Source organism: Triplophysa dalaica, chromosome 20, assembly GCF_015846415.1.
Source record: "Triplophysa dalaica isolate WHDGS20190420 chromosome 20, ASM1584641v1, whole genome shotgun sequence".
In the NCBI taxonomy this organism is placed as follows: domain Eukaryota; kingdom Metazoa; phylum Chordata; class Actinopteri; order Cypriniformes; family Nemacheilidae; genus Triplophysa; species Triplophysa dalaica.
The window spans coordinates 13,987,325-14,000,337 of record NC_079561.1 but is presented as its reverse complement, the minus strand read 5'-3'; the positions used below and the strand labels follow the sequence as shown (position 1 = coordinate 14,000,337).

General features: G+C 38.8%; 1 protein-coding gene and 1 non-coding gene across 4 annotated transcripts in view; both read left to right on the top strand.

Moving 5' to 3' along the window:
* Positions 1 to 3,301: 3,301 nt before the first annotated feature.
* trnal-uaa (transfer RNA leucine (anticodon UAA)) lies at positions 3,302 to 3,384 on the top strand. Its single transcript has one exon. It is a non-coding gene; the product is annotated as a tRNA-Leu (tRNA).
* Positions 3,385 to 4,760: 1,376 nt separating this feature from the next.
* utrn (utrophin) overlaps positions 4,761 to 13,013 on the top strand; it is a 159,163-nt gene continuing 150,910 nt past the window's right edge. For all 3 annotated transcript variants that reach the window (XM_056734046.1, XM_056734047.1, XM_056734045.1), the window contains exons 1-2: positions 4,761 to 5,031; positions 7,912 to 8,073. In XM_056734046.1, coding sequence (XP_056590024.1) covers positions 7,992 to 8,073 — 82 coding nt within the window. In that variant the 5' untranslated portion in view covers positions 4,761 to 5,031; positions 7,912 to 7,991. The remainder of the gene's footprint in view (positions 5,032 to 7,911; positions 8,074 to 13,013) is intronic.

Here is a 13,013-nt window from a genome sequence, read left to right as displayed (position 1 = left end):
TCGGGACCACATCTTGGAAACACAAAACAAAACCCACGCGGGGGAAACCAGGAGCAGGAATATATATTACAAAACAAACAAGGACACGGACTAACTAAACTATAAAACCAAAACACTTGAACAACAATGACTAAACTCACTTAGACTGGGGAACACGAAACAGGAACAAGGAACATCCAAATAGGCAACAAGGTAAGGTATAAACAGCTACAGCAAGGGTAAGACATACAACAACGTCAAACCTCAAACAATGAACGCGCACAGGACAATGAAACATGAGGATTCTTATAGGGAAGATAACAAGAGGGAACAGGTGCAAGGGATTACAATCAAGGAAGGCTAATCAACACAAACTAGGGAACAGGAGGGTTGGGCAATGACGCGACTTGAGGAGAGTATGGAAGACCGCAAGGGTCAAAAATATCTCTCCTCACATGAAACAGAGGATTCTGTATGATTCCACCTCAAAACCAAGAAATACCTGACAAGGAGAGGTGGAACCATGACAGAAACATTTTTTACTTGATTTAAACAGTGGCACACCATCCACATTAAAGCACAGCTCAACTTGTCCTGGCAGTGTTTCTTTTGAAAAGTGTTCAAGAAGGTAACACTCAATACCATAATAAATGTACTGTCCATTGCATTTATTTTGAACTGCCACTCCTTGTGGAGTATCAAGAAGGCTTCTAGCGTCTTTGGGAAGTATATGGCCATGACGTCTGAGCACACAAAGAAGCTCATTTAGTGCGTTGTGGGTCTGGTTTGTAGCAATAGCCCAAGTAGACAAGTCCTTGTGGAGAGATGGTATTTCAACAGTTGAATGTGACGTCTCAGAATCTGTCTCAGTAGATTCGGTGTCATAAACATACTCTTCTTCAGTATCACTCCTAATGAATGCCGCTGCTGTGGTAATGGGAGAACTACAGCCCTCCATATTATGTAATTCGTCATGTGCTGTTCCCTCCGTGAGGGGATTGCCCTCCACCGCCAAGGGTGGCTCCTCTGACCCTTCGGATTCAGAGCTGCTAACATGTTCCACTAAGGCATCAACCCTCGCCCTTCGTCGTCTCCACTTCCTTTGGTACTCAGAGGACATGTTTATCAAATCTAAAATTCAAAAATATTTTTAAAGCAGTCAATAACAACATCAATGTTAATTTACAGCACATTATTCTTGAGCTCCTCCTACATCTTCCTTACCATTTCAATTTATTTTAATTACTTTAAGATATAGCCGTTTTAGAGTTTATATCAAAGAGTAAATACTTTTACGATATCATTAAACTTATGGTGTGCATTGTGCTATTATCTACTCCATATCATATGTATTCCAATAATTATATATCCATTTTTTGGGTGTTTAAACGAATTAGATATTTTTTCTTGAACTAAACGTACTTCAGTTACAATGGGCCTCTACTGTCCCAGCTTAAACAAAACCTGTTTTGGGGCTGGGGCACGAAACTCAGGCAACGTTTAAAGTTTAATTTTACTATCAATCTCACAACAATATGTTTGATAACAGCATTAGAGGACAACAACAAATAGAGACCCTGAGGTGTTTTACACTTGCGTACTCACGGCAGAATAGTTTTTTTTAGGTTAAAGTCTTATGTTAAGCCTACAAACTTTTAGCCTGCTAGCTAATTTTAGCCAAACTCAAGCTACATTTTCGTTGATAATGCACGGATCTTTCTCTCGATTCCAACATGTCAAACGAATAAAACTCAGAGACATACATTAAATAATACAACATGTACCTACCCGACAGTAGATTTATAATAGTTAATTTCGCAACAACTAAAAGCTCTTTCCTCTAGTCCTCCTCTCCAGCTGGCAGTTGCATCGACGCAACAGAAAAATGCGCCAAAGCTCTCTCGCGAGATAATCTATCATATCGCGGGATTCAACAATATCGCGACATTGTTTACAACATCTTGGGAGCGAGTACCACTTGGAGTTTTAGGCAATCAACATCCAACTCAGACTTCTAATGGTGACCGGATATATATTTATTATGCGTACGTTTCATAAAAATAAATTAAATGGGTAAAATACTGAACAATTCTTCACAATCACTTAAACGCAAAAGGCATTTTGTGAATATATGTTGTCCTTAAACAAGATATAAATATAAATAATTGTGTATTTCATAAATATTACTTGCTATTTTCCAATTGGTATTCGTGGTTGCCTATAGACGTGTAAAGGAGGTGAGCGGACGTCTATTCACAACATCTTAATTATTAATTTGAGTGCCCTAAATTAGTTGAGTATTAATCAAGGTAAGCACAATTTCTTTTGCTTATTTCATAAGAATTTTACAGAGGGTCACGATGGACTTAAAATGCACGTGTAGAGGACGTCACAAAAGGACGCCCTTTCAACCGCTTCAATATTTATATAATTACACGTAGCTAAAGTCAAAGTAACAATCATACATGCAACCCTAGAGATCTGATGACATGTACACATGTATCTGAATGCATTTTTAGGAAATGTTATATGTCACATATTTTTGCCGGTTTATGCCGTCCTACCGCGACTATTTTTGACGTCGGACCAATGTTTGCTGGGTTGTTTGAAAATGTGCCTCCTGAAAATATGCCTTCTGAATAAACAGTGAAAATCAAAGACTGCAGTGTTTTATATAAAGTAGACTAGTGTGTTCCCCCTGATCTGAAAGTGTATAAATATGATGCAAGTATGTGTCATTTTGTCATCAGAGTTACATTTTGACAAAGGAATGTTAGGTTTTGATAGTAGAGTTTCAATTTGACACAGATGTGAATGGTATATTTCCCAGTGTTTTGTCATGTTTACTAGTGTGTAGAGTTTTGTAGAGTTTTTCAAAATGAGCGAAGTTTTGCAAAATGTGTTCAAGCAACGGGCAAAAACTGTTTTACAAATACAGGAAAAGCAGCATCGGATAACAGACGGACACGTAGCGTCAGAGCCATCTTCTGGTCGACATTATAGTGCATTGTGTTTCACAAAATGTGAAAAGAATAATGTACGTACGGGATTTGTTAATAAAACGCACTATAATCACAGATACTTGTATTTGTTAAGATGGGACTATGTTGCTCATTATTTTAGTAATCCGTTATTTGCCGTTTTAATTTTGAAACTGAAGACATAATCTCTGTATATAGCTAGCAAGCTAGCAGTTCAGTCCGCAGCGAAATTACCTTGCGATAGCAAGCATGCTAACATTAAGCATCGTAGCTCAACGTAACTATTTGTTCATAGAAAAATAACTGTATCTGATGCAGAAAGCGCAAATTGTGGTATGTTCACCAGGATGGCCGAGTGGTTAAGGCGTTGGACTTAAGATCCAATGGACATATGTCCGCGTGGGTTCGAACCCCACTCCTGGTAGAAACAATTTTGTGAGCGCTTTCGATTGTTATGCTAAAACTACACAAGCCCAGATTGCAACAATGTGAACAAACTGTTAAACGTAGCGGTAAAACCAAACTATTACACTAAATACAACAACTGTTAAGTGATTTCAACTCCCTGAGAATCAGTGGTGGTGAAGGGAAGAAGAAAAGTGAGTGGGTGGGTTCCGAAGGGCAGTGATGTCTTGTTCGTATGACAAACACTCATAAGCACCAAACAACACAAAAGACAGGAGAACAAATAAAACAAAAATAAACTCGTTGTTGTTTGGATTGTATTTTACTGCCTCCTTTTGGTCATTTCAATATTCTTCTTTTTTCAATATAACTTTACTGCTTTAGACTTATTTGCATAAATTCGGGAGCTAACTACATACAGTAAATTATAGTTGTCATATTGCAGTGGGGTGGCCAGAATTGTATGTTTGAGGGGGGCTGTCTGTAAATGAGGGGGCCATTATGTATACGTATAGGTTTCTGTACTTGTAGATATTTATAGGTACTAAAATGATACACCTGTATTATACAGCTCATTTCACATATTACCAAACAAAAACATATATCCTAGCGGCTCTTAATCTGGTCCTCGCGTCCCCCCATATTTTGCATCTCTCTCTAACACACCTTCTCACCTTTAACATCACCAGCCCTCCATGAATTAACTGTTTACGATTGACATGATCCTTACACGGTGTTCTACTCCCTGTCTACTCCCTGCACACAGGAAATCGTCTGAAGTTTGATTCTGAAGTTAACCTCAGAACACGAATTTGCAGCGTCTTCATTCACGGACAAAATTTGCTACACAAATTATAAGGCCCCATCAGGCCCCCCTCGTGGCTACTCTACTGCCGTACAGTCATACTTTTATATATACACGTGACTCTATTGTGAGGATTTGTTTTTTTAATTAATTTAACCAATAACAATAAGTATGTAAATGATAATACAATGCTAAAATAAAATAAAACATTATGAAGTTCAAATTTCCCATAAATGTATCTTTGTATAAATGTATTTTCAGACCTTATTTGAATGAAAGGTCAGCATGAATAATGTATGAAAAATAGTAAGTTATATCTAAATATATAAATAAATAATTGTAAGCAAAATGCTTTTGTTACAATGTTATGTGCTGCCCTGAGAGGAATAGGAGAGCTATGATATAACAATATACAAATATTATTTTTAAACCAAAGTAAGAGTCTTGTACTACAAGAAGAACAGTTTATCATTACTCCACACGGGGGCGCACCCGCCATTCAAACCCAACATTACAGGCGCGACGGCCGCCTCTGACGTCACATTTCCATAATTCCTGCTGTGATAGTGGGCGGAGCTGTTGGCGGAGCACTGGACTCGCTGGGTGGACCTGCGCGTCTTTTGTTATTCATGTGCAAAGGAAAGTTTGCAGCAGTGCCGAACTAGAGGGAAATACACCAGGAGCACCAAAACACTCGAGCTGGATGACTTTGAAGTGGTTTTGAAAGGACTGTGAATATATATCATTGATTAGAGTCTCTTTGGGAATAGCGCAGCAGCCGCTTGTGGATATGTCCTAACAAGAGTCAATGATTCATTATTTACGGATTCATATAAAGTCAGTGTGCTGCATTGGAAGAAGGTGAGAACTGCTTCACTTTAACTGTCTTGCCTTTTTCCTTTAATACGTAGTACTCATGTTTACAAAACTTGGTTAAAGTTTGGCATCGCTTGAAAATTTGTTGACTTTTAGTTTAAAAACGCCTAAACAAATGAAGAACTATTGGTAATCTATGAAGTAACAAACTAAACAGGCAAATGAAAGGGGATGTGCAGTTATATTTTGTTTTGGCTCTTTTAAGTATCATGCTTGATAATCTTCTCAGACTTTGAAACACTTTTGTGATCTGACCTTCCGAAATTTGATAAAAGTTAGTAAACATAATAAACAATCTGATGATGAATTGTTGGGGTCATTTGGAGTTGGGGGTCAGTGGTTGTTTGTGTTAGAGTGAGTGTAAATTAAAGTTATGGCTGGGTTGGTTCGGTATGTCCAGGTTTAGTAAGATTTATGGCTGGTTAGAATCATTGTCAGAGTTTGGTTGATCATTTGGCATACAGTATAAGGCGAGCTTATCTGTTTCAGACTGGGACACTTGAGACCTACTTCTTTTGTTGACCATTACAGTATTTTGTATCGAATGTTAATCATATTTACATGAGCATTTTGTACGTTTTTAATTTGCTGAAATGTGTTGGGAAAATGTGTTGGGAAAGTTTTCTTGGCAGGAGTTTAAAGTTAGACCTTTGCGTCCTTCATTATCGCTTCATGCCACCACGTTCACTTGCAAAGCCCAAGCAAATCCTTTCATGGATCAGACATATCAGAGTATTTTTATTCTCTCCAGCAACTCTCGACATTCCTGCTCATTACCTCATTACAAACCCATGACATCATCAGCCAATCTGCCAACGTCCATCAGCTGTTGAAGAGCTGCGAGGAGCCGGTTCGAAGTGCTGGACCTTTTATTACTGATCGTTTTGTGAAGGCAAGAATGTGTGGGGAGCTGAAGAATGAATGCGTGGTCACCTGTTTTGCTGGGTGACAGCTCCTGTTACAACTTGTCTTGCACACACACAAAGAGCCTGACTTCTCTCCTGCACTCACTGGTCCCAGTGAGTCTGACGGGGGTTCTTCTGTATGTGCACTTAATGCAGTGATAGCATCTGACTTGTGATTGTGACTCTGCTGTAGGGTCAATGCTTTTACCTGCCCCGTTGATCTCCCTTAAGATTTCCCCCGAACCAGATCACTGTTGGACATTGCTTTGCTACTACTTCGCGAATATGTGGGTATGCAGAAGTCATAAGTAGAATTGAGAATATGAATTCATTTTTAAATATGAACTAAATTAATTTGTAGAATTGAGAGTATTTTAATATACTTCCGTCTGTACAGAACTATATTAAAATACTTTCAATTCTACAAATGACGAAAACAACCAAATCAGTAAAGACTATTTTTTTTAAATCTGTGTAATACCAGTCTCTCTTCACCAACCATTGTTGTATCTCATCTTAAACCGATAAAACAAAGACAATGTCAATAAAACTTCCAGTCGGTTGTGCAGTTCTGTTTGCTTAAATGAAATTGGAATCGAAAATGAACATTTCTTATGTTGATTGTAAAAACAAAACAAAATCGTTTTCTTCTTTGAGATTGAATATCCAATGCACTGCAAAAGAGTTCAGCCACAACCCCTCCAGTGAAATACCTCGCTGGCCAACCCACATTCACTTATAGTCGTAAAATCAGTATATTTCTACCATGTGTACAGCAAGCAATTTTCCCACAGACTATTCAGCTTGGCATTATCACACCACATTCACTGCTCTTTACACTTTTGAACAAAGCATTTATATTGCTCATGTTGAAATGGTTTTACTTGATTCAGTGCATCTCTACAGACAACTACTCGCTCGGTTTTAGCTCTGCACTTACCAGCTGTCCTACAGTTCTTTGCAGTTGTTCAGAAAGTGAAGTCACATGGTTGTCCCACTTCATTAAGGTCTGCATGAACAAGTGACCATGAGTGTTTAAAAGAGGCTGGGCAGAATTGCACACTGCAAAACCGTATGTACACAGTATGACAGTATTTTCTGTGGTTCGAATTTCCATTTCTGTCTATTTTGATTATTAATTCACCATTTTCTCATATTTCGATTAGAGTGACAGCTAAAGTTTTTTCAAATGATGATGCCACTCACTGAATGAAAGATGCATTGAATGACACATGAAAATCATGCATATTACACATTTGCCATTTGAGATACACACTAGACCAGCGGTTCCCAATCCTGGTCCTCGCGACCCCCTGCTCTGCATATTTTGTATGCTTCTCCTACCGCTTCGGAGGTTTGTTTAATACGCCCATAAGAGCCCTGGGAAGTAAACATCACTAGATATTCTGCCATAAATCCCGTTCGAAATGTGGATAATGTTGCGCAAATCTCAAAATTACGGTTAAATTACCCTTCAATCTTCCGTAGTAAGTTTTGTTCTTCGTGTTCTTAAATTAACGTCAGCCGATTTCATGTGTGCAGGGAGTAGAGAGCAATGAACACAGTTCAGGGAACACGTCAATCGGAACGCGGTTCATTCATTAAGCTCTCTTCTAATGAGCTAGAGATTTAAATCAGGTGTGTTAAACAAGAGAGATAGACAAAATATGCAGAGCGGTGGGTCGCGAGGACCAGGATTGAGAACCGCTGCACTAGACTGCAAGATGCTTCTAATTATTAAATTATCTTTAAAGCATGTGAATGTTAGTTGGGAGGTTGATCAGAGTCAAAAGAATGTGATTCTTATGTTGTTTGGTACAATTACAATTTTAGAAGATATTTAATATAAATTAAATGGCATTTAAAGTATTTTCGTGTCACATTATTTAGCAAGTCATCGCTTTTGCTGTATATACTTCACTGATGTGAGATCAGTCTGATGGCATTTGATCTGTTGCAGGGATTTACAGTGGTGCGGTGTATGTAAAGCTTAGTCCTGCTGGAGGGGATCGCATGTACCTGTGACGCCTGAGAAGGAAGATGGCTACCGTGGGAACGTTGTCAGATGTCTCTGAGGGCGGAGAAAATAATGAATTCACTGACATCATCAAATGGAGATCAGGTAAGCTTCAGATGACCTGCATTACTTCACAGTTTTGTTGAACTACCAGCAAATTAGGACAGAAAAGGAAAATCAGAAAAGAGGAGAATTCTGCACATCAGCTTAAGGTTAATAAAAGCACTGAGGTTCCAATAACGGATGTATCGAAGGGTTAAAAAGGCGGTGTTACAGGATCACTGAGATGAACTCTGACCTCACTTATTCGATTTTCAGACACCGGATTAGTGTTTCCCAACACAACTCTGTGATTAACAGTTATATGAACCGTCTACAGTGCCAGGACACTTCATCTGAGCGTTTATGCGTTCATTCAGTCATGTGAGAGTGTGTTCCCTCAGTTCTGATCATGACAACCTGGGTTTAATCTTTAAGTTCAGTAAAAATCTCTAAGAGTGAATGCAAGAATTCAGAACATTTTGTGTTTTGATGTTATTAGTTACAGCAGGCCACAGTCCCCTCTCCCTCTCCCTCTCCCTCTCCCTCTCCCTCTCCCTCTCCCTCTCCCTCTCCCTCTCCCTCTCCCTCTCCCTCTCCCTCTCCCTCTCCCTCTCCCTCTCCCTCTCCCTCTCTCTGGGAATGTTGGAATTTCACTCTGGCTGTGGATTTACACCGCTCGTCTCTCCAGACCACAATGCCTCTCTTTCTGTAAGGATTCTGGTCTCCTAGTAACAGGCAAAAGTCATGTTTTCTTGTGTTGTAGCTGCCAGGGAAAATGTAGTTTGGAGACTTTGTAACGTGTATTTAAAGTTGGTGACTGCAAGAGTTTGTTTGCTGTTATTTGGAATATTTACACAATGATGTGACTCTGAGACATTTTTAAGTAAACAAGTTTCTTTTTAAAACATTAAGCTTAACTTAACTGAATAGGTAACAAGCTATCCAATCAAAATCGTCCAGACTGAAATGTCAAATTGTTGTGGTATTTTGGCATAATGCTGTTTTCATTTTCTCAGACGAATATGTTTTTGCATAAATATTTTGGGAAGAGATTGATCAGCATTCTGAGCGAGTGTGCGAGAAGCTGAAATCTACTGTGCACAGGCCTCATCTCACAGGAATATTAGCAAAAACCAAAATGAAGCCCCGCATCTTAACCTAACTGGAGCCAAAGAAGATTGTACTAAAATGTACAAATGAGATGGTAGGAAATGAATTTATACGAATTAGTAACCTACAAAAAAGTTTTGCCATTAGATTGATAGTGTTTTTTACCCCAAAATGCTTAAATTCCCCTAAAATTGGAAAATAAATAGTCCTAAAATGGAAAGGTTCTATAAACTACAAAATCAAAATGAAAGGTGTAAAAAAATAACAGGTGGTTTCCTGCTGTGGCCAACCCTGCAGCTGAAAGGGCAATAAAATCTCTATGAGGGACTCTCTTGTTAATGTTTTCTGTGCAGGAATAATGATTAACTGTACTTCAGTAAACTCTTAGCTTCTCAGTTGTTCATCTGTTTAACTCAAGTATGATCAGCATGTGAAAGTGAATGCTGTGTGTGTAAAGGAAATGTTGTTGCAGCTGTGTAAAAAGATGATGGAGTGAACTGGCCAGTCGAGTAGTGACTCTGTAAATTTTGAACAGCACAAGAATAACTGTCTTCCATTGGTCTCCAATCAGATAATCCCGTCCCAGTATCACATCATGTTTGGCCATTGTTGCCGTTTTGAGCTGGTCAGTACTGTGGATACTTTAACAAACAGTTTGATGTTGTGTAAAACGGTGCTGCTTTTAGAAATCAACCACATAAAGTGGTCTTAGTAGACGGCTGTTACTTTCAGAAATGCCTTGATACCTTAATATCTAGGTTTAGTGCCTGGGAAGGGAACATTTTATAGGTTTCATATACCGTCAGTGTGATTATATTGACTGTATACAATTACACATTCTTTTCTTCCATAATGTCTGTGGATAATCAGAGGGAACAGTAGCTTGAAGCCGCACACACACTTTTACTTACATGAGAGAACAGGAAGTCCCAATAAAACTGCATCCTTTCAAGTCACAGAAAAATCCAACCAAAACAAAATCTGGAATTCATATCATCCTGAAATCTGCCTTAATGAGTCTGATATTTGTGGTACAAAGAAATCATCAACCTAATTTATCAACCTTTTCCTCTGTTAAGAAATGACCCCGAGACACACGCATGTGTGCGATACAGTAGAGCCGTTTGTGATTTTCTCTCCCTCACTTGGCTGCAAATATTATGATGATGCAGCAGACTATAAAAAGTTAAAACAAAAGAGTAAGTGACAAATATCGGTATGAGCCAATAGCTGTTTAATATGATCAGTATCGGTCAAATTAAAACCATTTGGTTCATCTCTAAATTTTTGCTCTGTATAATAAGAAATGTACCTTCCAAATTACACGTAAAATTATACGTTTACACATCACTATATAGTTTTGTAGCTATAGAGCATGTTGTTTCATCATGACAGACTTATTCTCTGTACTCTGTGTAATTTGTCTGGACTAATTTGTTCGCTGCATAGGTTGGCAGCTCGGCCCAGCTTTCCTTTGCCCATATCTGTCTTTCTCTTTCATCTACTTCCCCCAAAACAAAAAGCGAGGTTAGACAGGGCTCTTTACTGCAGCCAAGTGTTATATAAGTGGGCCTCTGCCAGATCCGTCTAACCGTTCCCCTAGCTTTACTCACAAAGCCAAACTTCTGACCAAGAGCCGCCCGCTAATGAGAACAAACTGATGTGATGTATAAAATACAAATTCATAAAGCCAGCCAATCAGATTACAGCTTGCCAGATGAAGAAAGTTGAAGGTGGATGAGGTGGTTAATGGGCGGTCCATGAATTTGAGCAATCTGACCTCAGATCTGCTGTAAAGAGCAGCTGTTTGTCTTATAGCTACTACAGCACAAAGTGAAAGTGAGGAAGTAAAATCCTTGGTTATTAGTTGTCCACTATAAAAATGTTACGTATAACATAGCAGGATGTTGACCTTCTTTGACAGTGCAGAGCATGCTGGGAAAGGAGTAAGATTTGTCCAATTCAGTGCCCTTCAGTGTTTCTGACACCCTTGTGGGAGTTCAGCAACCTTATTACCTGAGATTGTGAAATGGACACCTTGTGTGTGTGTGTCACATGAAACCCTGACCACAGAAAAGCAGGAGAGCAAATAAAGGAAATTTGCCCAAGGTGATCTCCTTACAAACACACCCACCCCTCTCTCTCTCTCCTCTGTGTGAGCTGGTTTTCCATCAGAAAGTTTAGAAAACTGCTACTGTTGTTGCTGGCGTGTGTTTGTGTGAACAGGATGTATTCTGAATCCCGTTGAATGGGAAACAGTAGTGTTAGAAGCAGGAAGTCTTTGTGTTGCCCTTCTATTGTTATGGGCCTAATTAAACTGGATCAAGGCATCTGTGTGTGTGTGTGTGTGAGTGATAGAGAGAGAGAGAGAGAGCTCAAGCCCACACTAAACTGCACTGCATAAGAAGCAAGGAACCAACACATATGTACAAACAAACATAAAAGCAGACATGCGTCTTTACTAGATGTCATGGTCTGAAATCTCAGGGAACATCCATGCTGATCAAATATATAGCTGAAAGGCACAGAAAATGGTTTTGATAAATACATTAAAGTCCCAGTGAAATTAAAAATGACAATTCTTATTTTTCCATGAAAAATTGCAGCGTTTATAGTAAAAAACGTATCAATGCTGGACCTTTTCTTTTTAAAATTCATGTGCCCCCGCGTTGTGGCTCTGCTTCCTTGGTTTGTTTTGTTATTGTTAAGGTTATAATTGAGTCCACTAATAGCTCAGTAAAAGTAATTGCTTAGTTCTCCTAAGCTAACAAGTTTAATACATGGGCTTGGAGGCTAGTTAAAATCCCCAACCTTAAATATTACCAGTAGTAAAAGTGATTGTCAAACTATTGCATGACAGATTGTTGGAGGCAATCGAGAGGAAAAGCACCAACTAAAGAAAATCAAATAGAAGGAAATAAATGCTTACAGCTTTTGCTCGTCGTGGGTCTACTGTCACCACCCTCATGTGCACATGTGTGTGTGTCAGGGCTCATATAGTGAATATTTGAGGAGGGTGTGGTGAGCTGAGAAAGGGAAAGTCTAAATTCAGAGCCGTCATTATGGAAAAAGAGTGTGTGTGTGCGTAGCTGGAAAATCATTGAGCTCTGTACATCTAGAGGAATTTACTTTTTACTGGAGTTCTATGTGGTTGTGGGAAAGCTGCAGAAGACCCACAGAAAATAAGTGCACATTCAAGCATGCTACACACACATAACAAACACAAACAAATAGATTTGACCTGAAGGTCGCTGACCTCTGTCAGGTGCACTTTAGATTTAATTGAATGAATTGATATGATCATTTTGGCTAATATGTAAACTATGTGTGTGTGAACCACGCCTGCCTGTTTTTCACTTACTTGCTCACATTATTCACACAGAATCTGGGTAAAGTTTGTTCTTGTTTGTTTAATTGCTTTAAATGTGTGTGTGTTTGTGTCGTACTGGCTCACGCTCTCATGCACGCCAAATGACATCATTTAACAGAAAACGATGCATGCTTCAAATAGGATGCATTTACATTTAATATGAGTTTCACTAATTTTGTCATCGAAATCTCACTTCAACCCAGCTAAACAAAGTTGGCAACCCTGCGTGGTGTGTGTATGTGTGTTTTGTTCTTTGTTCACACAGCAAAGAATTCTGATTTGTTTGTCAAATCCAATCTAGAGGACAGATTTATTTTGCATGTGATGGAATCTAATCCTATTTATTTAGATAGTGTGGTCAATTTCTACTATATTTACTTGGGTTGTGATGTGATGATAGTATTGACCTAAAGCTACAATTCATAATGTTTTTTGATTAAGATAAATAACTAAATAGTCAGTGTTCAAAACTGTCTCTGTATCCCATCTAACTGCAGACCACTGTGGCTGATTTCTTCAATAA